This window comes from Gobio gobio (assembly GCF_949357685.1).
Source record: "Gobio gobio genome assembly, chromosome: 7".
NCBI classification, from domain to species: domain Eukaryota; kingdom Metazoa; phylum Chordata; class Actinopteri; order Cypriniformes; family Gobionidae; genus Gobio; species Gobio gobio.
In genome coordinates, this window is record NC_137103.1 from 43,098,043 (window position 1) to 43,124,326 (window position 26,284).

General features: G+C 38.7%; 3 protein-coding genes across 3 annotated transcripts; all 3 read left to right on the forward strand.

Moving 5' to 3' along the window:
* The first annotated feature begins 162 nt into the window (after positions 1-162).
* On the forward strand, positions 163-4,983 carry LOC307129621 (sterol 26-hydroxylase, mitochondrial-like). Its single transcript, XM_079822196.1, has 10 exons — positions 163-405; positions 712-902; positions 1,103-1,302; positions 2,994-3,191; positions 3,291-3,454; positions 3,551-3,717; positions 3,858-3,939; positions 4,025-4,225; positions 4,311-4,670; positions 4,894-4,983. The coding sequence occupies exons 1-9, from the start codon at positions 169-171 to the stop codon at positions 4,443-4,445; spliced, it is 1,575 nt and encodes a 524-aa protein (XP_079678322.1). The 5' UTR covers positions 163-168; the 3' UTR covers positions 4,446-4,670; positions 4,894-4,983.
* Positions 4,984-5,544: 561 nt separating this feature from the next.
* LOC307129620 (sterol 26-hydroxylase, mitochondrial-like) lies at positions 5,545-11,094 on the forward strand. The gene is made up of 9 exons (XM_079822195.1): positions 5,545-5,787; positions 6,095-6,285; positions 6,461-6,660; positions 8,196-8,393; positions 8,499-8,662; positions 9,811-9,977; positions 10,113-10,194; positions 10,531-10,731; positions 10,818-11,094. The coding sequence occupies exons 1-9, from the start codon at positions 5,551-5,553 to the stop codon at positions 10,950-10,952; spliced, it is 1,575 nt and encodes a 524-aa protein (XP_079678321.1). The 5' UTR covers positions 5,545-5,550; the 3' UTR covers positions 10,953-11,094.
* Positions 11,095-12,269: 1,175 nt separating this feature from the next.
* mcm3ap (minichromosome maintenance complex component 3 associated protein) lies at positions 12,270-26,014 on the forward strand. Its single transcript, XM_079822153.1, has 31 exons — positions 12,270-12,321; positions 12,624-14,105; positions 14,509-14,744; positions 14,851-14,932; positions 15,597-15,744; positions 15,838-16,040; positions 16,157-16,296; positions 16,499-16,696; positions 16,795-17,063; positions 17,691-17,853; positions 17,966-18,126; positions 18,260-18,483; positions 18,564-18,841; positions 19,141-19,241; positions 19,410-19,541; positions 19,636-19,740; positions 20,015-20,167; positions 20,278-20,475; positions 20,587-20,655; positions 20,754-20,888; positions 20,974-21,127; positions 21,893-22,151; positions 22,245-22,342; positions 22,596-22,986; positions 23,747-24,010; positions 24,103-24,232; positions 24,339-24,512; positions 24,608-24,755; positions 24,857-25,005; positions 25,266-25,413; positions 25,495-26,014. The coding sequence occupies exons 2-31, from the start codon at positions 12,716-12,718 to the stop codon at positions 25,666-25,668; spliced, it is 6,474 nt and encodes a 2,157-aa protein (XP_079678279.1). The 5' UTR covers positions 12,270-12,321; positions 12,624-12,715; the 3' UTR covers positions 25,669-26,014.
* Positions 26,015-26,284: the final 270 nt, after the last annotated feature.

Sequence of the window (26,284 nt, forward strand, 5' to 3'; positions counted from 1 at the left end):
ACTATTTTCTCCAGAGGTGAAGTATCATTATTTGCACAAGAATGGTGTATCAGATTTTAAAACAAACAGATAGTAAAGGGTTAACTACAGAGGCTTTTGCCCCACCTCCTTCTCCCTCTCATGTGAAAGAGGATCGGTGTTTCCCTCATTCTTCTCCCTGCTTCCATAATGGCTGTTCGTTTTGCAGTGAGCTCTGCAGAGAGGATTGGATTTGGTTTTCTGAGGCCCACAACAGCGAGCATGGACATCAGGAGAGGGGCAGTGGGAAATGCTGATGCTTCTGTCACTGTCCAGGACAGCCATGGGAAGCTCAAGACTGTGGCTGACATCCCAGAGATCAAAACATTTAAGATGTTGTACAGACTGATCTTTAAAGGGTACCTGAATCACATGCATGAGCTACAGGTACTGAGAGATAACACTGCTGTAGTTTATTTATCATGTGACTGTAACTGCAGGACTGTTCAAATGATTTCTGTCTCCTTTTATGTACTCGTACTGTCACTGTTTTACCTTTACAGACACTGAATAGAAAGGAAACAACTGTCTTATTCTGTATAATTGAACACTTATAAATAATGCAGTATACTTGTTTCTTTGTTGCTCTGAACCGGTTTAGAGATGCAATGCAATTTATATGAAAATCAACCAGATTTTTTTCTCACTAGCCCATATTATTTGTTCTTCACCTCTTGTTTTTCATCTCTCCAGTTATATGAAAAACAGCTCTATGGCCCCTTGTACAAAGTGAATGCTGGAAACTTCCAAGCCATTGCAATAAACAGTGTGGACTTACTGGAGGAACTCCTTAGAAAAGATGAGAAGTTTCCTTCCCGAGGAGACATGACTCTGTGGACAGAGTACCGTGACATGAGAGGCATCGGCTACGGCCCTTTCACAGAGTAAAAACATTTGACACAGTGGTTCTATATCCATAACATTTGTTTTGCAACTTATACATTATGTAAGACTAGTCACGTCAGGAGGTTTTACGAGGCCAAAGTGCATTTGGCTAATGTAGATGTGTGGCGTTATGTAAACTTATCAGGTTGTGTTGTTGTTTTTTGTTGCTCTTCTTAAAAGAGAATATGTTCTTCAACAGAGAAGGAGAGAAATGGTACAAACTTCGGACAGTGCTGAACAAACGCATGCTGCATCCAAAAGACTCAGTTCAGTATGGAGATGTGGTCAATGCGGTGGTCACAGACTTCATCAAACGGATTTACTATCTGCGGGAAATGAGCCCCACTGGTGATCTTGTCCCTAACTTGACCAATGAGCTTTACCGCTTCTCCCTTGAAGGTATTTCCCCTCCATAAGCACTTGATATGAGATCAAATCAGCAAAACCTTGTCTCCTTTGTTAACATTTAATTAGGTGCTTAAGAAAAATTATTATTATTAATGTTGAAAACAGTTACTTAATATTTTTGTGGAAACTTTGATAAAACATTTTTTTATTAACTATACTTTCTCGTAATAATTGTTGTTAAAACAACATATTTCTCATTAAAACGATTGATACAGGCTACAGCGGAAGGTATTTTTATGACATACAGTATGTCATTATTCAGAGAAAATATATTGTTTAACCCTTTACCTGTCACCCCCCTTTTTGAGAATTTCGTGAAAATGCACTACCCAAACTTAAATGGTTGTAATTCATGAACCCTTTGGACTAAAGACTTATGGTTGGTCTCTTTTAAAAGAAGACACGTGGCAGATTATTGCTAAAGTGGAAAGTAAAAAAATTATAGAATTAAATTATATAAAAGTTTTTGAAATTTAAGTTTATTGTTATAAAAATATAATAATATAAATATTATTTATTTTATTAAAAAATATATAAATTAATATAGGTTTCAGCCTAAAAAAGACAGAAAGTCAAAGCCAAAATTCTACCCAAGTTGTGTTCAAAATTTTAGCTCAAAAACTCAAAAAATTATTTTCTGTAAGACTTTTGGCTGCATAACCTCCAAAAATCCACTAGGGGTTAGACACACCATATTGGTGATTCCTAAAGATTGATCTGGCAGATATTCTCTATATATAATATTATTTTCTGAATATTTTTGGCTAAATACTAGAATCAATGTTTATGTTATGAACTTTTAGGATGAAAATCAAAGTTTGAATGATTTAAAGTGTGGTTGTTGACTTTTTGTTACAAAGGTGAAAACTCCTGTAATGAAACAGATTTTTTGATGCACACTCTTGTCACTCTTGTCATATATTAATCCATTACTCTTCCAAAATATATATATTTTCTGCAAAATCATCAACAAATATGTATTCTTGAGCCATAGACCTTTCCAATGATATATAGTTTGTCATGACTAGATTAGGATTTAATAGTAATATAGTGAAGTAAATGTAGAATGCCCGTATACGGGCAAGTGACAGTTAAGGGGTTAAACGGCATAACATCTCGTTATTGTGAACTTAATTGAATGGAAAACATATGTAGGCTATGTGGCAGCAATGCGTCACTGTACAAAAGAATAGCATTTATTTATTTATTTTAATTTAATGCTGAATAAAAGTACTGAAAAAAGTTTTTTTTTTTTAATTATAATTACTGACACCAAACTTTTGACGGTAGTGTAGAATACACAGCATACCCCTTTATCCATGACTATATTCACAATCTCCCTGGATAAAAATATTTGCCCACATAATAAAATATTTTAAAGTATTACGATTTTTTCTATTATTAAGTTATTTTATTGATAAAGTTCATTAAGTGGGATCCTTCTGCTATGATCCCTGATATAATGTCATGCAACAGAAACAGCGATTGCACAGTGAGCAGGTGTTTCAAGAGAAACTTACTGTGTCATTGATTATAAAGTCATACATTATATATATATAACAAATTATAGTCTTTATATTATCATTAAAATTAGCGTGCATGCAAATTTATCATGCGTGACAACCAATAGCATGACACGTTTTCCATTTGCCCACAATAATTGTGATGCTTTTCTCATATAGGAATCTCATCCATTCTGTTTGAGACACGCATTGGCTGCCTGGAGAAAGAGATTCCTGCAGAAACACAAGATTTCATTAACTCGATTGCACAAATGTTCACCTACAGCATGCCTGTGGTGGTACTGCCCAAATGGACTCGCAATTACTTGCCATTTTGGCAGTGGTACCTCAGTGGCTGGGAGGGCATATTCAAATTCGGTAAGCTTATTAGTTCACACATCTTCTTCAGATAGACTACAAGAGATACAGGAATGTTATGCAGTGTGATGATGCATTGCACTTATGAATTACGCACAGCTGGAAGGATGATTGACATGAAGATGGAGGCCATTCAGAAGCGCGTGGATGCAAATCAGGAGGTCGCTGGGGAGTACCTCACCTATCTGCTTTCCAATGTTAAAATGAGTAGTAAAGACGTTTATGGAAGTATTTCTGAGCTGCTGTTGGCTGGAGTGGACACAGTAAGAAAAATGTACTTTAGTTTTGACCATTTAAACAAAATATATAAGAGTTTTGAAATGATAGAACATAAGGCTTTATTTCTCTTCATGTTCTAGACCTCCAACACCATGATGTGGGCACTGTATCTCCTCTCAAGAGATCCAGAAGCTCAAGAGGCTTTGTATCAGGACGTAACCAGAGTCTTAAAGGCCGACAGAGTCCCAACAGCACAGGAAGTGAACAGCATGGCTTACCTCAAAGCTGTCATCAAGGAAGCACTAAGGTGGAGGATTATGTTGTGTAACATCATGGTATATCTTGAGAAGCCAAATTAAAATTTGACAGTGGCCAACCAAACAGCAAATACATCTGCATATATAATTGCATATTATAATCTCTTTGCACATGTAATTTCCTGTTCAGGATGTATCCTGTGGTGCCCATGAATTCTCGTCTTATTGCAGAAAATGATGTTGTCATTGGTGGACACTTTTTCCCTAAAAAGGTAAATTGTCCTCATGTTGTTAGGAAAAAAAGAAGAGTTGCCAGTTAAAAATTAGCATCACTAAAACAGGTGTTTTTTTTAACAGACTACATTCACTCTATGCCACTATGCAATCAGCCGTGATGAGAAAGTCTTCCCAGAACCCCTAAAGTTCAAACCTGACCGCTGGCTCCGAGATGGCAGAACCAGACCAAACCCATTTGGGTCACTCCCGTTTGGCTTTGGAGTCAGAGGCTGTGTTGGCCGTCGCATTGCTGAATTGGAGATGCATCTGGCTTTGGCAAGGGTAAGAGAAACAGACAGATTTATCTTTGATTTTGTGCCAGACTGTTATAAATAAATTGTGCTTTTTTGATTGCTTTTCATTCTAGATAATCAAGTTGTTTGAAATCAGACCAGACCCAACTGTAGGTGAGGTTCAGTCACTCAATCGCACAGTGCTTGTGCCAGACAGACAAGTTAACCTCCACTTTGTGGAGAGATCGAAGACACATTCTGAAGCATAGCTAAAGAAGACCACGGTTTCAGCAAGACATAAGCTACATGTGTACATACGAAAATGATCAACTGAAGTGAATCATGTGAATATGTCATGTTCTTTATTTCCATTTGAATATGATTCTGTTGTGCATTGGAATATGCAATATCAATACCCTGTATTACACTGTGAAAAATACTTTTTCCCCCACCCAATTTTATATAGCTCTGCCTTTAAATTGTTCTTGTGCATTGTATTTCATTATGCATTATGCATAAATGAGTACACCCCCTCTGAAACTTAACAAATTTAGCAATTAGTCTTTACTTAGTAGACATACTAAGGATCTTTACAGATATAATGTTCCAAGAAGTCTGTTTGTTTGATATATATATTTAATACATTTACATTTTTGCCATCTTTCCATGAACATTTTTAGTGATCATTAAGAAAATACATATTGTGTATTTGTTCAGAGGGGGTGTACTCATTTATGCTCTGCATTGTATATTAATGTATTTTATGAACTTCAATTAAGAAATCAATTAAACTTTTTAATAAATCCAAAATATCTGTGTTTTATTATTGTTCAGTATTAGTTGAAGGGTATTTATGAATATAATATATCACTGCGATAGATACTGTATATATTACAACGCAGTGGGGGGAAATTAAAATAACAGCTGATAGAAATTTTTAGAACATCCATCCATCCATTTTTTATATATATATATATATTAACACTTTGTTGTGCCTTATTTTTCTAATGATTTGACAGTCCGTCATTAATTATTCCTTACACTAAATGATGCATATATTCTTCTCTTTACAAATACAATCTTAATGTCAGATTTTTTTTATGCATACAGATAAAACTCAAAAACAGTCAAGACAACTTTTAAAAAATTACGAGGGTGAGTAAATGATTACATTTTTGAGTGAAGTACATTTTCATTTTCTCCAGAGGTGAAGTATCATTATGTGCATGAGAATGGTGTTTCACAAAAAAACTGCACAATATTAAATTACAACAGATAATAAAGGGTTAACAATAGAGGCTTTTGCCCCACCTCCTTCTCCCTCTCATGTGAAAGAGGATCGGTGTTTCCCTCATTCTTCTCCCTGCTTCCATAATGGCTGTTCGTTTTGCAGTGAGCTCTGCAGAGAGGATTGGATTTGGTTTTCTGAGGCCCACAACAGCGAGCATAGACATCAGGAGAGGGGCAGTGGGAAATGCTGATGCTTCTGTCACTGTCCAGGACAGCCATGGGAAGCTCAAGACTGTGGCTGACCTCCCAGAGATCAAAACATTTAAGATGTTGTACAGAATGTTCTTTAAAGGGTATCTCAATCGCATGCATGAGCTACAGGTACTGAGAGATAACACTGCTGTAGTTTATTTATCATGTGACTGTAACTGCAGGACTGTTCAAATGATTTCTGTCTCCTTTTATGTACTCTGACTGTCACTGTTTTACCTTTACAGACACTGAATAGAAAGGAAACAACTGTCTTATTCTGTATAATTGAACACTTATAAATAATGCAGTATACTTGTTTCTTTGTTGCTCTGAACCAGTTTAGAGATGCAATGCAATTTATATGAAAATCAACCAGATTTTTTTTCTCACTAGCCAATATTATTTGTTCTTCACCTCTTGTTTTTCATCTCTCCAGTTAGTTGAAAAACAGCTCTATGGCCCTATGTACAAATTGAATGTTGGAAAATTGCAATCCGTTTCAATAAACAGTGTGGACTTACTGGAGGAACTCCTTAGAAAAGATGAGAAGTTTCCTGTCAGAGGAGACATGACTCTGTGGACAGAGTACCGTGACATGAGAGGCATCGGCTACGGCCCTTTCACAGAGTAAAAACATTTGACACAATGGTTCTATATTTGTAATATTTGTTTTGCAGTCATGTCAGGAGATTTTACGAGGCCAAAGTGCATTTGGCTAATGTAGATGTGTGGCGTTATGTAAACTTATCAGGTTGTGTTGTTTTTTGTTGCACTTCTGAAAAGAGAATATGTTCTTCAACAGAGAAGGAGAGAAATGGTACAAACTTCGGACAGTGCTGAACAAACGCATGCTGCATCCAAAAGACTCAGTTCAGTATGGAGATGTGGTCAATGCGGTGGTCACAGACTTCATCAAACGGATTTACTATCTGCGGGAAATGAGCCCCACTGGTGATCTTGTCCCTAACTTGAACAATGAGCTTTACCGCTTCTCCCTTGAAGGTATTTCTCCTGCATAAGCACTTGATATGAGATAAAATGTGTTCATTGTTCATGTTAGGTCACAGTACATTAATTAATTTTGAACAGATAAAACTTTTGATTTTAATAATAATATAATAGTACATGTAGAAATTCCCATTAACTCAGATTAATAAATGTTGTAAAAGTATTGTTAACTAATGTAGTGAACTAATGTTAACAAATGGAACCTTATTGTAAAGTTTTACCATAAAATCACACAATAGAAGACACAACTTGCTTATCACAATTACGAAGGCTTATTAGGAACCAACCTGACACTACATTATGCAAGACCTAATTATGCAACATCAAACATTTCACATCAAGTAGCGAAATGAAATAATTCTTTAAAAATGCAGCATAATTGCTTGGAAAATACAACATTTGTAAACAGTATTCCCCACATAATATATTTTAGAAAACATAGTAATATACTAAATAATAACCTGTCATGTGTAATTGTCAAATTTAAAGGGATAGTTCACCCAAAAATGAAAATGTGATGTTTTTCTGCTTAACCCTAAGGCATCCAAGATGTAGGTGTCTTCGTTTCTTCAGTAGAACACAAATGAAGATTTTTAACTCCATCCGTTGCTGTGTGTCACTCATATAATGCTTGTCAATGGAATCTAATTCTATTAGAGTAAAAAAAATGTGGACAGACAACTTCAAAATAAACCCCGCGGCTCGTGACGACACATTGATGTCTAAAGACACGAAACGATCGGTTTCTGAGAGAAACCGAACGGTATTTATGCAATTAATTTCACCTCATATGAGACGAACACTTCAGCTCTCCAGACTGCCATCACTTCCCGTGAGTGAGGTCAAAATAGCGGCCGGGTCGTAGATATGTATACGTAGATTCCTCATTCGAGCGATCCACGCAGGCACTAGTGAGGTATCTATGTATTTATTATTGACCCGCCGGAATTTTGACCTCACTCACGGGAAGTGATAAGCAATTTAAGGCACACTACCATTCAATAGTTTGGGTCCGGTAAGATTTTGTCTCTTGTTTGATCAAAAAACTGTAGTTTTGTGAAATATTGTCACAATTTGTGATGTAATGTAATTTAAAAGGAACTGTTTTGCCTTTTATATATTTTTAAAATGTAATTTATACCCGTGATGGCAATTTTCAGCAGCTGTTTTTACTCCAGTCTTCAGTGTCACATGATCCTTCAGAAATCATTATAATATGCTGGTTTGGTATAGAAATCCTTATTATTATCACTGATTGATATAAATTGTTCTTCAATTAATAGAAAGTTCAATAGAACAGCATGTATTTTAATTGAACGCGTTTGCTGAAAAAAACTAAAAAATCGTATTGACCCCAAACTTTTTAACGGTATTGAAACAAATACTGAAAACAAATATTATATAAAACAAATTACAGTCTTTATATTATCATTACAGTTAGCGTGCATGTAAATTTATCATGCGTGACAACCAATAGCATGACACGTTTTCCATTTGCCCACAATAATTGTGATGCTTTTCTCATACAGGAATCTCATCCATTCTGTTTGAGACACGCATTGGCTGCCTGGAGAAAGAGATTCCTGCAGAAACACAAGATTTCATTAACTCGATTGCACAAATGTTGACCAACAGCATGCCTGTGGTGGTACTGCCCAAATGGACTCGCAATTACTTGCCATTTTGGCAGCGGTACATCAATGGCTGGGAGGGCATATTCAAATTCGGTAAGCTTATTAGTTCACACATCTTCTTCAGATATACTACAAGAGATACAGGAATGTTATGCAGTGTGATTTACAGTATGTATTGAACTTATGGATTATGCACAGCCATGAAGATGATTGACATGAAGATGGATTCCATTCAGAGGCGTGTGGGTGCAAATCAGGAGGTCGCTGGGGAGTACCTCACCTATCTGCTTTCCAATGTTCAAATAAGCAGTAAAGACGTTTATGGAAGTATTTCTGAGCTGCTGTTGGCTGGAGTGGACACAGTAAGAAAAATCTGCTCTTTGCTTTGAGTATTTGAGCATTGACCATTTAAACAAAATACACAGATCAGGCATAACATTATGAAATAATATTGTGTTGGTCCCCCTTTGCTGCCAAAACAGCCCTGACCATGTGTTCCCCAGATAAGCGACACACACACACACACACACCCGGCCATCCACATGATGTTAAAGAAAACGTGATTCATCAGACCAGGCCACCTTCTTCCATTGCTCCATGGTCCAGTTCTGATGCTCACATGCCCACTGTTGGCGCTTTGGGTGGTGGACAGGGGTCAGCATGGGCAGTTGGGCACCGTGACTGGTCTGCGGCTATGCAGCCCCATACGCAACAAACTGCGATGCACTGTGTATTCTGACACCTTTCTATCAGAACCAGCATTAACTTCTTGAGCAATTTGAGCTACAGTAGCTCATCTGTTTGATTGGACCACGCGGGCAGCCTTCGCTCCCCACCTGCAACAATGAGCCTTGGCCGCCCATGACCCTGTCGCCGGTTCACCACTGTTCCTTCCTTGGAACACTTTTGATAGATACTGACCACTGCAGACTAGGAACACCCCACAAGAGCTGCCGTTTTGGGGATGCTCTGACCCAGTCGTCTAGCCATCACAATTTGGCCCTTATCAAACTCGTTCAAATCCTTACGCTGGCCCATTTTTCCTGCTTCTAACACATCAACTTTGAGGACAAAATGTTCACTTGCAGCCTAAAATATCCCACCCAGTAACAGGTGCCGAGATTAAGAGATGATTTGATTGGGGCGGCAGTGACTCAGTGGTTCATGTAGGTTGTCTACAAACTGGAAGGTTGATGGTTCAATCCCCGGTTCCACCTGACCAAGTGTCGAGGTGTCCATGAGCAAGACACCTAACCCCAGCTGCTCCCGACGAGCTGGATGGCGCCTTGCATGGCTGACACCGCTGTCGGTGTATGAATGAGTGAGTGAATGGGTGAATGTGAGGCAATGTGTAAAGCGCTTTGGATTGCCATGGGTCTGTTGAAAGCGCTATATAAATGCAGTCCATTTACCATTTACCACTTCACCTGTCATAATGTTATGCCTGATCGGTGTATATAAGAGTTTTGAAATGATAGAACATAAGGCTTTATTTCTCTTCATGTTCTAGACTGCCAACACCATTATGTGGGCATTGTATCACCTCTCAAGAGATCCAGAAGCTCAAGAGACTTTGTATCAGGACGTCACCAGAGTCTTAAAGGCCGACAGAATCCCAACAGCACAGGAAGTGAACAGCATGCCTTACCTCAAAGTTGTCATCAAGGAAACACTAAGGTGGAGGATTATGTTGTGTAACATCATGGTATATCTTTGAGAAGCTAAAATGAAATTTGACAATTTGCCAAACAGCAAATTCTGCATATATAATTGCATATTATAATATCTTTGCACATGTAATTTCCTGTTCAGGATGTATCCTGTGGTGCCCACGAATTCTCGTCTTATTGCAGAAAATGATGTTGTCATTGGTGGACACTTTTTCCCTAAAAAGGTAAATTGTCCTCATGTTGTTAGGAAGAAAAGAAGAGTTGCCAGTGTAACTGTCGTAGGCCAGTTAGCTGTGCATGTAAACCTCACTCCCCTGATCTCAAGAAGCACTCTAGCGACTGACAGACACTAGAGGCTGCAGTCTTCAGCCTCGTTGTCAGAACTCGCCTCCCACACCGGAGACCACGGTTCGAATCCCACTCAGAACGGATTGAGTAGGACCTGTTACATTTGGTGCCGTGACCCGGATTGGGAGGGAGGTTGAGGGGGCGTGAGTGTAACAACCGGTTACACCAGTTTAGAAATTGGCATCACTAAAACAGCTGTTTTTTTTTAACAGACTACGTTCACTCTGTGCCACTATGCAATCAGCCGTGATGAGAAAGTCTTCCCAGAACCCCTAAAGTTCAAACCCGACCGCTGGCTCCGAGATGGCAGAACAAGACCAAACCCATTTGGGTCACTCCCGTTTGGCTTTGGAGTCAGAGGCTGTGTTGGCCGTCGCATTGCTGAATTGGAGATGCATCTGGCTTTGGCAAGGGTAAGAGAAACAGACAGATTTATCTTTGATTTTGTGCCAGACATTACATTTATAAATTGTGCTTTTTTGATTGCTTTTCATTCTAGATAATCAAGTTGTTTGAAATCAGACCAGACCCAACTGTAGGTGAGGTTCAGTCACTCAATCGCACAGTGCTTGCGCCAGACAGACAAGTTAACCTCCACTTTGTGGAGAGATCGAAGACACATTTTGAAGCATAGCTAAAGAAGACCACGGTTTCAGCAAGACATAAGCTACATGTGTACATACGAAAATGATCAACGCATGTGAATATGTCATCATCTTTATCTCCATTTAAATACGATTCTGTTGTGTTTTGGAATATGCAATATAATTATAAATACCCTGTATTACACTGTGAAAAATACTTTTTCAAATTGTTATTGTGCATATATATATATATATATATATATATATATATATATATATATATATATATATATATATATATATATATATATATATATATATATATATATATATATATATATATATATATATATTATGAACTTCAATTAAGAAATCAATTAAACGTTTTAATGAATCCAAAATAGCTGTGTTTTATTATTGTTGAGTATTAGTGGAAGGGGATTTATGAATATTTATAATATATCACTGCAATATTTATATATTGGAATGCAGTGAGGGGAAATCAAAATAACAGCAACTGATAGAAATTAAACGGGAAGTTATGCAACAAATGAAATGACTAATATTTCAACTTTGAGAAATACATTTGTGTATGTATGTATGTACAGTATATATAATATCAACACCTCGTGTGAATTATTTTTCTAATAAACTCGGCCTGTCGTCAAATATTCCTTAAAAATACATATATTCTGCTCTTTAAAAAATGTTAATTTCAGATGTGTTTGTTTTGTATGCATTTTTCTAAGTTTATTTTTTGAAAACTTATCAACTGTTTATTTATTTATTATCCAAAACGTATAGAAATTGGAGAGAAAGAAAAGTCGTAATTTCACTTAACTTAATGGGGCTATGTTTTACAATGTTTACCATGTGGAATCTTTCCAAACGAAAGCGTGACATCTATGGCTTGTACTGTTACAACGATAACAAACAACAACAACAACAACAACAACAGGAGGCCATATTTTCATCCAAACTAGTGCAAGAGCAAGTACGTTACATTGTGACGAGATTTTTATATTCAGAAACAAACTGTTTGTGAAATCAGTAACAGGAAAAGTTCTAGTAACAGTCCCGCGGATATTCTGTCATTACGTCTCAACTGAAAAAAATACTACGCCGCCGAAGCGCTCTCAATGCTTTTTTTTTTCCAGAAGAGCGCTGGTGTTTTCAGTTAGCTTAAAACGCTTTCATAGACAACACGACAATTTCTGTATAATTTGGACTAGGGACTTGTTATTAAAGATAAGCCTACAGTATTTTTCTGTGTAGTACTTCTTTTCATCTAATCGTGTCATGCATGCGCTTGCCTGCCTGTAGAGGCCGCAATAGCTTAGACTCTTGTTGGATCGACGCGCCTGCTCACAAAGAAGAGAAATAAACATCCTGTCCGAGTGCGACGAGAACAGCTCCAAAGTATGTGAAGCTTTTATTCCTTTGCGATTCGAGTGGGTTTAACTTTAATATATATATTGTAGAGATATGAAATGCATACAAATATCGTTAGTATTTAAGAAGTTAATTTGGGGAGTTTGCGAAGTGAAAACGTGCTCAGCGTTCAGAAACGTTAACGTACTCAGCGCAACATTCGGCTTTACTTTTCTTGTTTGAGCTGTTTAATTCGATTTGCACATTATACAGAGATTTTTTTATATACATTCTAAACATGGGTTTAAATAGATTAAGTCACAGATAGCTGTTTTCTGTCTTTGTTTTAGAGGATTCGGAGTACGTTGGTCATGACCAGCAGACGATTTTCTCAGGATCATATCAGTAAATCATAACTGTTGCTGTTCCGGCTTCATCCATCATGAATCCAAACATATTTGGTCGACAACAAACTGCCTTTCAGGCACCGAACAACACTAATCAGTCTGGAAACCTATTTCAGTCCTTTGCCCAGCAGAACCCAGCACAGGGTGTTGGTTTTGGACAACCCTCTGCTTTTAGTCAGCCAGCTTTTGGCCAGTCAACACAACAGTCTTCTGTCTTTGGCCAAACGCCTACTTTTGGCCAGGGTGTTGGATTATCTCAAGGACCGGGGCAGCCGCCGTCATTCTCCTTTTTGGGAACAGCCCCAGCCTTTGGGCAGCCGAGTTTGGGGCAAGGCACTCTTGGATTTGGTCAACCACCACCACCTTCATATGCTCAAGCTACAGGACAGAATCCGATGTCTGCTTTTGATCAGGGCTCAGCTTTCGGTCAGCCTTCTGCATTCGGCCTTTCCTCAAGCGTCTCCCAATCGTCAACCAGCTTCAGTAGCACGGTTACTAACCAGCCCAGTTTCGGTCAGCTTTCTGCCCTCTCTGGACCCACCACAACATCCAGCTCCTCAATAGGGGGTAGGCCTGATAATCCCCCTGGTGGAAACCAGTTTACTTTCAAGCCACCCAATGAAGCTGTTTTCAAACCTATTTTCAGTGTCAGCCCAGAACCTCCTAGCTCAAATCTGTCTTCAGCTTCTGAAACTATTGGATCATCCAAGGCCATAACTAGTACTATAGGCAATTCCTCTGGTGGTTCATTGTTCTCATGCGTAAAGCCAAGCGCTCTGGGCTTCAGCTTCTCGCAGCCAGCAGCAGCTCCTTCTGTCTCACTCTCTAATGCTACTTTTTCACAAAAGGAGATTCTTGGTGGTGGCAGCAACAGCATTCAGTTCACCTTCTCTCAACCTGCCAACCCTTCCAGCAGCAGTACACCTGCTTCACAGCCCACGACTCCCTCTACCTTCAGCTTCACACCGCAGACCCTGCAGCCTCAATCAGATACCAAAGTACTTGCATTTGGTGGTACTGGCATTGGATCCTTTGGATTTGGGGTCCCAAAATCTGAAGCCCCACAAAGAACAGAGGATAGAGCAGGTGATGAGCAGAGCAGTGGAGGAGAAACAGCTTTTGTGAGTTCCGGCATAAAACGTAAAGAGGAAGCGGTAGATCCAACTGCGGCTAAAAGTGATAGTAGTGAGATTGGAGCAGACGGCCCAAGACAACCCGCTAAACGCCCGCTGCTGAGAAGCCGTGGCCCAGCTGCAGGGCTTTTTCGCAGTGCGATGTCTGGCGTGCTGAAATTCAAAGTCAGCCCAGTCAAGAGAGAAAATCATCCTCCAGAAAGACCAGATCCACCCGGTCCAGATAGTGATGTGGCCACTACACCTCTGAGATCTCAGGCTCCAACAGTTTTGAAAAAAACAGAGGAAGTTTGTAAGATGCATTTCTTTTTTGTGATGTGTTTTTTTTAGGGTCATACACATATTAAAATTCTGTATGCAATGCAAATTATTTTCAGGTTATTGGTGGATAGTAAAATTCTTTACAATTTTGTCTGACTTGATTAAAGAAACACTAATAACTAATAATGTAGATTACACTGTAATGTATATTCGTTTGTACATTTTAAAAATGATTTAAGTGAGTGTCTGATGATTGCAAAGATAATCTAAATCTAAAACAATTAAATATCCCATATTGACTGATGCTGATAAATAAAATAAAATATATATGGGCTGATATGGAACCAATATAATAATGCATCCCTAATTTTTATTCTGAGCTGTTTTGAAATTATTTTTCTTGCTAACATTGTTGTGATCACTTGTTTTTGTAGTGCTCATGCCTGAACCACAGGCTCACACTTCAGGTAGACGTGCTGCTCGAAAGGAGAGCACAGACAGTTTGGCTGGTCTCTCTCCTACCGATGCCACTGTTTTACAGTGCAAAGGCATCCCACACAAACTCAACAGGAAGGAACTCATCACAGAGCATTTTGGGCACTATGGAAAAGTGCTTAAGGTGTATTGCAGGCCTCAGAAAAATCTGGCCATTGTGCATTTCCATGATCATGTGAGCATGACTAATTAAATACATGATACAAAATTCTCATCACCAGAAAATGAGTTATATTTAATGAATGTGTTTGTGATTTAATTAAGTGAACTCTCTCCTTCAGGCATCTGCAGCCAAAGCCAAAAAGAAAGGAAAGCTGTTTCACAGGAATGAAATTCATATATTTTGGCAAAGAAAGAAACAAAGTGAGTAACAATACTATTAGGAAGTTTGTTTATTGTGTAATTAAATAAAATAATTATAATTTATTCAATTTAAGATTTACTATGGGACTGTGAAATTACATTGTCTAAAATATGATATAAAAAATAAAATGCATGAACAATGTACTAACTAAAATAAAATGTAGAAAGAATTCATTCAAATATTCCAATCATAACATTTTTGGCATTGCCTCATTTGAGCTAAAAGCAAAAATGAAACAATCCGCTCTCAATCAAACTTTAATTTTAAGTTCACTTTCACATTTGCATTTCCTGGCCACTGCATGTTACAATACAAATCTAATTTTTCACATCACTGGGGCCACAGAAAATGAAAACATGATTTTGTTAGGACATCTTCCTTTTCTTAGTTGTGAACTGATGCGCAAATGAAAACCTGTCCTGCTGGAGACATGTGCTCTGCTGTTTAAATGTCATTTTTTATGCCTGGTTTTAATGTGTTCTTTTAGCCTTTATCTAAGCAGAAATGGTAAACTGTTCTTAAAATGTTAACTGTTCTTAAAATCGCAATTGCAATATGATGCCCCCACACACAAAATGATGCCTAATATTTGCCTGTATTAAACAATGCTGGGAACTTTTCTCTTTCGTACAGTTATGCTCATAAAGTGCTTGTCATTTACAGGTCCAGGTGAAAAAGCTGCTGGACCTTCAGAGGTCAAAGATGTGACGGGAGACTCGGAGTTGGGGGCTGATTTGTTGCAGTCCTCCCCTAGTCGCAAGACTCTTCCCAGAGCAGTGCCCATCACCACCACTAGCTCTCTTACTAAAGGGTAATTTGAGACATGTAATATCAAACAATCTCTTTGCATTATGGTTATTTGGCCTGATTATTTAGTGCTGCATGTTTTTTTTTTCTGTTAAAGCTCTCTGTTCCAAAAATCATCTGTTGCTAAAACACTCCAGTTTGAGAGTGAAGCACCCCTGGAGTCAGTCTCAGAGGAGCGGAGCATAGAAAAGCCAAATATTAACCTGCCCTCAGTACTACAGCCTCTCGTAGGTCAGGTGGCTGAAACAGCAGAGGAGAGATACCGCCTACTAGAGCAGAGAGATAAGCTTTTACGGCAAGGTCTCTGATACCATATTGTACTGAACTTATTATAATATTATGTAACATGATGTTATTTATATTGTTTGTTTTAGAATATAAATTATAGGGTAATAATGGTCTTTTTGTCTCTGAAGCTCGGCCCAAAAGAACAGACCTGGATATGTCTAAAGTGTTTGTGGGAACATGCCCTGATATGTGCCCGGAGAAAGAGCGGTATATGAGAGAAACCCGCAACCAGCTGAGCATCTTTGAGGTTGTTCCAGATACAGAGAAGGTTTGTGACAATACAGTCCAGTAATGATCTGAAATCCACATATTTATTGAAGTTCTTGGCTAAGGTTCAGTATCTCAATATTGAGTTAAGACGACACTCCACTTCATCATTTATTACGTAATATCTGTAAAGTGACATATTAATGTTTGGAAGCCTTAAATGCCATTGGTTACCTTTTAGTTATTTGACTGAATCTACTTAGGTGGATCATTTTGCTGCCATCAAAGAATATAGCAGGTCTTCGGCCGATCAGGAAGAACCTCTCCCTCATGAGCTTAGACCACTTCCTGTGCTAAGCATGACTATGGACTACTTGGTGACTCAGATTATGGACCACGGTGAGGGCAATTACCGTGACTGGTATGACTTTGTCTGGAACAGAACCAGAGGCATTCGGAAGGTGGGCATGATTGATTTATTCAGTGTGCCAATGTGAATATTGTGCCGCCATTGTGTTTTTTACAACTTTTTGTAATTATGTCTGAACCTCTCTTGTAGGACATTACCCAGCAGCATCTATGTGATCCAGTAACAGTATTGCTTATTGAGAAATGTACCCGTTTCCACATTCACTGCGCCCATCACCTCTGCCAGGAACCCATGATGTCTTTTGATGCCAAGATCAACAATGAGAATATGACAAAATGCCTGCAGAGTCTGAAGGAGATGTATCAAGACCTGGCCACCAAGGAAGTGTATTGCTCTAATGAGGCAGAGTTCCGCCAATATAACGTGTTGCTTAAACTCAACGATGGAGATATTCTTCGGTAAAACCTTGTTTTAGTTTTTTTTAATCATAAAACTATTTTGAATTTGGAATCAGCTGTTTTTAGACAGTCAAGGGCAAGGCATCCCTGTAGCTCAAAGAGTAGAGCATAGTGCTAACAATGCCAAGGCCATGGGTTCGAATTATAAACTGGTAAAAAGTATACCTTTTAAAGCCTTGTTTCACAGACAGGGTTTAGATTAAGCCAGGATTAGGCCTTAGTTCAATTAGGACATTTAAGTAGCTTTTATAAACGTGCATTAGAAAAAAAAAACATTACTGATGTGCATCTTGAGACAAAAGATATCATCTTAAAATATGCCAGTGCAAGTTGCTTTCAGTTAAAACTGCTCAAACATGCATTTTAGTCTTGGATTAGGCATAAACCTCGTCTGTGAAACCGTTAAAGTTCCACTGAATGAGTAGAAAAATTCCTTGAAGTCTTGCCATGTTTTTATATGATCAGAAAGGAAATGAATTTGACTCTTGGGTTAGTGAGCATATTGAAGACTGAAATAATCTGGCCACCAATAACAGCACAGAATGGGTCTGATACAAATATTTGCTGAAGAGTACCATGCATTGATGGTGTAAATAATACAAATGGATGTGTTGTGTGTCAATCCAGTGAGGTGCAGCAGTTTCGTAAAGAGGTGCGGGGTTCTCCGGAGGTGGATTTTGCTGTGCAGGCCTTTGCAGCACTCAACAGCAATAACTTTGTCCGGTTCTTTAAACTTGTGAGTGCAGCTTCCTATTTGAGCAGCTGCATACTTCACAGATACTTCAATCAGGTAAATGCATCTTACCCAGAGGGTAGTTCAGTAGCCAGTATATGAAGTACTTTGTTATTCATTACACCCTTTGAGTTTCTTACAAACTTTTTTTTCATCTCTGTTCGGTTAGGTGAGAAGCAAGGCACTGAAAATCCTCAATGTGGCCTTTACTGTTGGGTCCCAGAGATCCACCATTTTCCCAATCGAGGACTTTGTCAGAATGCTCATGTTCCGAAATGCCACTGAAGCCTCAGACTTTATTCAACAGTATGGCCTTAATATCACTGATGGGTATGTCCTACTTCTTTTCTCTGTTGTCTTGATTTTAGCAAAAAATCTTGTACTTTCTCAATTCATTAGTATCCAGTGTCATTTCAGAGATGCAGAACTCGAAAATGAGTGTCTTATTTTGTTTATCATCCAGCATGGTAGAACTTAGTCGGACAGCCTATCAGGAGCCTGATTTCTCCCTGCCCCAGAGCAAGTCTGTGGCTATTGAGAGGAAGAGAACTGTTCTGATTGGTGAGGTGGTGAACGGTGGACTGCTGCCCAACCCGCCTCAGCTCAATCCCGTTTGCAGCTTTGACTCCAACAACAAGTACACTGGAGATAGTCTCTCTTCAGAGGCTCCACCAGCTTACCTGAAAGGTGGGAATGCACTTCAGTTCTTATTTCATTAGCCAAAATTAAAAAGTGCTTGTACTTATAAGATATTTTGTTCTTGGCAGTTCATCCACAGAGGCTGGAGTTGAAGCCTTTGGTGGAGCCTGACTCCAGGCCTCAAGTGAAAACAAGGCTACTGGCTGAACCACGGCTGTTCATGGATGTCCCTGGCACGACAGAGCCTGTAAAACCTGACGATATGGAGGAAACTGGAGAGAAGTCCCAAACAGAAGAACCCACTCTGCCTGTGGTGACACAGCTAGTTTTCCAACCCATATTAGCCCTACAGCCAGTCCGACCTCCATCTCCTCCACCCAAACCAGAGCCAGCCTACACAGATCAAGTGAGACACTTTTCAATCTTAAGCTCAATAGTGCTGTCAAACGATGAATAAAAGTTTGTGTTTGAACCAAAAAAAGTTACAGACTGCAGCTTTAAGAAAAGTTTATATTTATGTATAAAATATTTATATTTATATTGTGTGTGTTCAAATATACTTAATAATTAAACACCGTACACACACACATTATGTAAACACAAACTTTTATTTTGGATGCGATTAATCATTTGACAACACTAAAAAAGTGTGGCTGTTCTACAGTACATACATAAGGTTACTGATGACACTATGATCTCTGGCAGGACATCATGGCAGAGGTGGATGCTGTGCTTAATGAGGTAGTGGAGGCCGAAGTCTCTGATGTAACCCATGCAGCTGCTGAATATGTGTCCGCAGCCCTCGGGTAGGAACTCTTTCCTTTCTTGACCTACAGGTTTAAAATTCTTGAGAACTATTTTTCAGCAAGAATATTTCACTTCCGTTTAGCCAAAAGCTTTTTTTTGTCACAAAACAAACCAATTTTTATAGCATAGTGTTTGTGTCTTAATGTATCTGCTCATGTGTCCTGCAGTGCAAGTGACAGTGAGCTTGAAACGGTTGTGAGTGAAGTCTTACATCAGTTGTTGAGGGAACTGTCCACATCAGAGATCAGAGCTGAGAAGGAGAGAATTGCAGAAGAGAAACGTAAGAAGGAAGATGCCAGGTGTGTGAAAGACCCTCTTCTTTCATGTTGTAATACAATGCTTGTCTTTTTGTTTAAGTTTCCCACACAAACTTTCATTTTTGTTTGATTTTAGGCAGAAGGAAGCCTTTCTTGAGCAGTTCGGTGGTGAGCTGTGTCTTAAGATCAGTGACGAGGTGCTAACAGAGAGCATTAGAGCGACTGCTGAGGCTGAGATAAGGTACGTCATCCTATTTAACCATCTCACAGGTTTTTCTTGCTATTGTCTGTCAACTTTGGCTTTCTCATGTTATTGCCTCCTTAAGATTAATCACTTGTTTTTCAGTCACTTTGGACAAAAGCATCTGCTAAATGAATACATTTATATTATATTGTTATATTGTATCATATTACGAGTTTGGGGTTAAAGTATGACTTGGACATGTTCTTGGCAGGTTTCAGGAACTTCACCAACAAACGTGTGCAAAATTGGTGATGTGGTTCTTCTCTTCCAGGTTTGCTTTAGAAGAGAAAGCGGCTTGTATTGCTCGCTGTTCTGCGGAGGAATGTGTCAGCATAATAGAGGAGACGATGGCTGAAGAGGTGGCTGCGATGGCACAAGAGATCCTGGACGATGAGTTGAGGCGCATCCACAAGTTCATCAAGAGGTTTGAGGAGCTAATTATTCCTCTTTATGTCTATAAAGAAGGTTTTGGAGGTATGTTTTATCCCACTTCTTTAGAAACCTTTAAAGAACAGATTTGTGCATGTACTCTAGGTGGCGTGACGTGGTAGCTGTGCGTCGTCAGCTAAAGAGACAGATGCGTGGTTTCCCTGCAGCCCCTGGCTGTGTAGATCCACAGTTCAAACTGAAGGGCCTTGTCCCCAGTGCTCCTTCCAGCCCCTGTCTGGTCCTTTTGGCTCAGGGGATGGTCAACCTGGGCAACTCTGGGAACATGGCAGTTTCCTGCACAAGGTCTGTTATTGGACATTTCAATTAAACATTTTCAATTACTTAACTCTGCTTGGATTTGTTGTTTTGAATTCATCTAAATGAATGTTCCTGGTTCTTACTTCAACATTATAGATTGCTGAAAATGAGACAAGAAGCAGTTCATCAAATGAAAGTGTCCTACTACTATAATCTCTTGCTGAGGTAAGTACAATGGGGATACAAATTGGCAAAGATGTGCAGGATGCAGATCAATTTTATCACTGTGATTGTTTGTATGCTTAATTGTCATTCTTTGGCAGTGAGCGTGTATGGATGCCTCTTGATCTTCCCACACTTGTGGCAGAGAGCACACCTAATGCACCTGACAGAATCTTCTGGAAAGCCACACTTCTGTTGCCAAACAGCTGCGATAGTGACATAAACTTTGCCAGCAGGTAAAGAGCGAATTTATCGGAACATTTCTTAAAACATGTGAATTATAACTGACATCTTTTGTTTTTTATCTTTGTTTCCATGCAGGATTCTGACAGACTGGCTTGAGGTTAAATTGGGTGGAGGAAATCAATCCGAAGAGAGTGAGAGCGAACCAAAAGGGCAACTAAAAACGTTGTGCATCAATCACAGCCTGACAAATATTAAGGGACAGACTCATGAAGTTCACATTTCCATAAAGGTCAGAAGAAAATATTTTACCAAGAAATGAAAATTCTGTCATTATTTATTATTCATTAGTTACAATGAGGAGAAAATGGAGCACAGGGGAAAAAAAGATTTTAAAAAAATGAGTGCTGCTGTGATGTATTTTTTGACAAGTTAGCATCACCCTGGTTCACTTGTCAAAAACTCAGTAGGATAGGATATTTCCATTGACTTTTGGAAAATAAGCTCTGTCACCAAAAAAAGATTATGGTTTTTATACATATTGGTCATCAAGATGACTTCAATATCACCATCACTAAGCTTCCGACAGCTCTTTTTTATATATATTAAAATTTTCAAATTACCCAACCGTTTGAGTTAGAGTAGTTTGCAAGACACTGATGATAAACACAGAGGCTATAAAAGCAGACTAGTGAATAATTGAGTTTTCCTGTTCGGCGTGATGTTTAATGTCCCTGACATCTGTAAATTTCTGCAGTCAAAATCAGCCACTTGTTAGCAAGTAAAATCTTTGAAAAACTCAAGGGGGATTATGTCTTATTTCTTAGAATAAAGCATGTCTATATTTAGAGTTTGTGTTAACCACAGACCTTATTTCAGGCTTTTAACCAAAAACATATTCAAAGAACCCATTGACTTCTGGATGTAAAAAAACAAAACAAAACTGGGGTATGGTCTACAAAAATCCCTCCAGCACTCGTTGAAGCTCCTTAGAATTGTATCCAGGTGTCCAGATGTCTCTGATTTACAGATGATTAATCCCTGTGTCTGTGTGCAGGCATGTCGGGGCCCCCTGAGTGCGGAAGACCAGTGCCTGCTGGAGGAACAGAAAGACCTCCATGGTACCAATGCTCTGCTGATGCTGCTTCCCCCTCTTAACAGTGAAGGCGAAGAGGAGGAGGATGTGATCCTGCTCTCTGCCCTCCTCCAGCTGAGGCAGGTGCAGCAGGCCAGCTGTTGGCACTCTCCTCTACCACTGGTTGTGGTGGTTACTGGCAACCAAGACAGTGATACCAGTGATCAGGGTTTGGAAGAAGGCAAGTGTTAAAGAAAAGACATAGTATAATAGACAAGGATGTGAAAGACTACAATCTGATTTTTTTTTTTTTTATTGTCTCTCTTTTTCACAGCACTCATGTTGAATATGTTAGTGAAAGATGGCCTCATCTCTGAATACATCTTTGTCCATATTCCAGCAACCCTCACTGACCTGCAAGGCTCACAGCAGGTTAGTTTACAAAAAAATGAGAATACAGTTATATTGATTAAAAAATAGTATGCTGATGTGTAATTTGAAGAATGAATATATCTGGATGCTTTTAAGAATTTTTTTGTCAAAATGCAGATTTATCGACTTAAAAATATAAATGATCATATCAGGCACAATTCCCATATTAGTGCTTAATTTGTATTTCACGTCAATTAGGCATTTTTGAACTATATGGATGATGTACATTGTCTTTATAACCGTTCCACTTCAGATGAGTCTTGTTGTGAGGTGGCTTGCCGCCCGCTCTCCCGTTGGCCCAGCCCTCTGCTCTCAGACCCTGCTGCAGGTTGTTGAGTTAGGCCTGTGTCGTGAGTTCCACTCCAGACTACAACGAGACAAGCAGGACAGGAAACATGCAGGTCTTCCGTCTCAGCACCCGGAGCCTATTGTGCAACTCTGTAACAGTGTGCTGAGTTTCCTGGCAGGTGTGGTTTCGTCAGAGCACCTGTCCAGTCTCTGCTGGCCACCTCCTGAATTCTCTCTCCCTGAGAACAGCGAGCTGATTCCTCATCAGGCCTGGAACTCTCCAGAACACATGGACTGGCTGAGGAGAACCATCCTCAGTCGGCAACTTCCTGAGTGGGACCTGCCTCCCGTTAATGGTATGGGAGAATACTATGAAAAACAGCAAATCCGCAAAAAATTGTAAAACAAAGTTTTGTTTTGTAAACTGAATCTATGCACATATTTCACATACATTTCATATACAAATTGGCACAGGACTTTTTGATATAGTTTGCCAATGGGAGAATACGATACCAGAAACTTGTAGTGTACAAATATACTAAAAACCTTATTTAACCTTAAACTCTAAACCTTATTCCAAACTAACTTTTTAACAGGAATACCTCTTATGCTCAAAATACAGTAAAAACAGTACTATTGTGAAATAGTATTACATTTTAAAATAACTCTTTTCTATTTTAATATATTTTAAAATGTACTTTCCCGTGATGGCAGCGTTGAATTATCAGCATCCATTACTCCAGTCTTCAGTATCACATGATCTTTAGAAATATGCTGATTGGTGCTCAATTATTATTGGTGATCTTCTTGTTATCAATGATGAAAAAAGTTGTGCTACTTAATAGTTTTTGTGGAAACCGTGATGCATTTGCTTCAGGATTCTTTCTCAGCTTTTCCATTACAGGAATAAAATTTAAAATATATTAAAATAGAAATGGTAAAATGGTTTAATTGAAATAGTAATATTTCACAGTTTTACTGTTTAGGCTATTTTTTAAACAAATAAATTCTGCCTTGGTAAACATGAAAAAACATTTTAGTAAAGTTAGTTTTTGTATTTGACCCTCTGTGGATTTGTATGGTGCCATTAAAACAACCTCTTATCTTACTCCTCAGCTTCCTGGCCACATTTGTGTGCCTCTATAATCCAGTACGTATCCCAGATCCCCGACTCGCCCTTAAGCCAACCCATTCTAATGTCCCGCCTGGAGAACCTACTAAGAAGAGTGAACTACAAATATTTTCATGTGAGCGATGCAGATGAGGATGACTATGAGAAGACTGGACCATCCTTTCATGAAATTCCCTGGGATGATATCATATGCCTGTGTGTAGAGCATCGCATGAAGGACTGGAGTTTAGAGCCTCTTGTGGCAAAAGGTGAGAATAACAGATTGGTAACAGTATGGCATTTTTAAGACATTTTCCATTGTTATTAACATGTATTTTTTTTAAAACTGTTTTAATCCCAGATGCACTCACTGATGATGGCGAGATTTATGTATATTTTAACAAAGAAAGCTTAAAGAGTTTCCGGCCCCCTGAAAGTTGGATAGAAGCTGTGAAAGAGACATACCAGGAGAAACAGCAGGCCTCAGAAATGTAACTATGGCCTCTTTTACATATGTATTATTCACTGTATAATCTTATATAGTTTAACAGCCTTACAATAAAAGATACAAACACAATTTTGAACTTTTTCTTATAGGTCTAAAATCAGGCCCTCCGCTGCAGCCAGACATTTCGCCAAGCAGAAGCTGTTTCAGAGTCACATGGACCTAGAGGAATGGCCTTCGGTTCATGATACTGCACAAATTCCCATAGCGCAACGCTTTGAACAGATTCTCTCTTCCATACGCAATATGAATGCTGAGGGCCAAAGGTTAGCTTTAACAAATTTAATATTACAAATAACTGTTACCTTTTTGTTTTTGCTTGGTCCTACTGCAGTAACCGTTCCTTAACATGTATCTGTAGGATTGGAGAGCAGATACAGCGTCGAATTGAAGCGGATCCTTTGTGCCCGGCATCTTTTCCTCTTGCCCTGACCTCCACTAACCTTTCTATGCCTCTGATCATGACCCCCTCCCAAAAGTGCCCTGCTGCTGGCACTGTCTATATACAGGTAGAGTTATACCAGTTATACCCTTCGTCACAACTGGAGTTAATATTTTCAAAAGGTGTGATTTACTATAAATGCATCAAATCTCTCTTTTTGTGTTTAAGGAAAAGGAAAAGGTTGACCTGGTTGAGAAAATATCTCCTAGCAAAATGAACAGATTTTGCCTCGCTCCAGACAGCACACAGACTCCCATAATGGAGCGACTTCAACACACTCTCTCAATCGTTCAGGGGATGAATGCTGAGGGACAGAGGTTAGGATTAATTGACCGTTTCATACGCTGTGAGAAAAGAGGGGGTGATGCAGTGTATATTAGAAAATTTAAGTGTTTTTGACCTTGGATGCAAGTAAACCTATTGTAAGGTAAAATTGAGAACCTATGAAATGGCATAATAGGGGCACTTTAAATTAGTGTTTTTACTTTGTACCCCATCCATCTTTTAAATTGTCCTCTTAAACATGCATTATGGGGTTTTGTGTATTTTATTAATTTTGTTCAACTTGTATATCTAGAATTGGAGCGCAGATTCAGCGTCGGATTGAGGCAAATCCTTTGTCCTCTGCCACTTTTCCTCTCTTCCTCCCCTCAACCCTCCTGTCTTCACCTCCTCTAGTCATGAACTCCTCTTGTAAGCGCCCTGCTGCTACCATTCACAAACAGGTACAGTATGCTAGTATAACTAGTGCTAATATGAAATTTTGAAGTAGCTTTCGTTATAATGCATTTGTTTGTTATTTGAAGGAAATGGAAACGGTCGATTCAGTTGAGAAGACTGCATCTCCTTGTGGAAAAAGCAGACCGGTATCTTTATTCCAACGTTTGCAGGACTTGAAAAGAGAGTTGTCAAGTCAGCAAGAGGAGGAACGCGTGTGTGACCTCAAGTTGAAGTGTCTTTTAGACATGGTAGAGAACTGATGTTTCAATATGACAGCAACTGCTCTATTTTCTCAATGCTTGAGATTTGAATAATGTCTTTTATTCGCTGGTTATTTGTCTTTTTTTTGTGGAGTTTTTTTGTTGTTATTTTTATTTTATATATTTGATTAAATGCATTTGTACAAGTAATGTGTCTCATCAGTTAAGTTTAATTAGTTGTTAGTGTGTATTTTCATGTACTTAAACATTAATTTAGAATTTGTACGTTTGTCTTCATACATAACTTACTTTCCCAGTTTTCTGAATGTATTTTGTTCCTCTCAATGATTCTGTTGTATTTAAATGTATATTTTTGGACAACCATAAAGATGTTTTTATCAAACTTATGGCCATTTTGTTGAAATTATTTTTCAAATATACTGAGAAACACCGTATAACATATAGATAATATTTGTTCAAATACCCGGTAAATTACGAATAAACATGACGGAATTAATTATTCATGACACTCCAAACGTGGTTGGTGTAAACTGGAAATTCACGCCCATTTACTTTGTTTGTAACTGGTGATTGGAGGATCTGTCCTCTGGTCATGTCTCTCCATTCGATATCACGCTCGGAAGGCTGCGCTATGTATTGTGGTAAATGTAGTTTA

What these genes read in the sequence shown, in the direction of transcription:
- mcm3ap (XM_079822153.1), top strand. Translation starts at nt 12,716, where the DNA reads ATGAATCCAAACATATTTGGTCGACAACAAACTGCCTTTCAGGCACCG. An exon ending in TTCACAGATACTTCAATCAG is followed by an intron (nt 17,854 to 17,965) that starts GTAAATGCATCT and finishes CTGTTCGGTTAG; the next exon opens with GTGAGAAGCAAGGCACTGAA. An exon ending in TGATCAGGGTTTGGAAGAAG is followed by an intron (nt 22,152 to 22,244) that starts GCAAGTGTTAAA and finishes TCTTTTTCACAG; the next exon opens with CACTCATGTTGAATATGTTA.
- LOC307129620 (XM_079822195.1), top strand. Translation starts at nt 5,551, where the DNA reads ATGGCTGTTCGTTTTGCAGTGAGCTCTGCAGAGAGGATTGGATTTGGT. An exon ending in ATCGCATGCATGAGCTACAG is followed by an intron (nt 5,788 to 6,094) that starts GTACTGAGAGAT and finishes TCATCTCTCCAG; the next exon opens with TTAGTTGAAAAACAGCTCTA. An exon ending in GTCATCAAGGAAACACTAAG is followed by an intron (nt 9,978 to 10,112) that starts GTGGAGGATTAT and finishes TTTCCTGTTCAG; the next exon opens with GATGTATCCTGTGGTGCCCA.
- LOC307129621 (XM_079822196.1), top strand. Translation starts at nt 169, where the DNA reads ATGGCTGTTCGTTTTGCAGTGAGCTCTGCAGAGAGGATTGGATTTGGT. An exon ending in TTACCGCTTCTCCCTTGAAG is followed by an intron (nt 1,303 to 2,993) that starts GTATTTCCCCTC and finishes TTTCTCATATAG; the next exon opens with GAATCTCATCCATTCTGTTT. An exon ending in TGCATCTGGCTTTGGCAAGG is followed by an intron (nt 4,226 to 4,310) that starts GTAAGAGAAACA and finishes TTTTCATTCTAG; the next exon opens with ATAATCAAGTTGTTTGAAAT.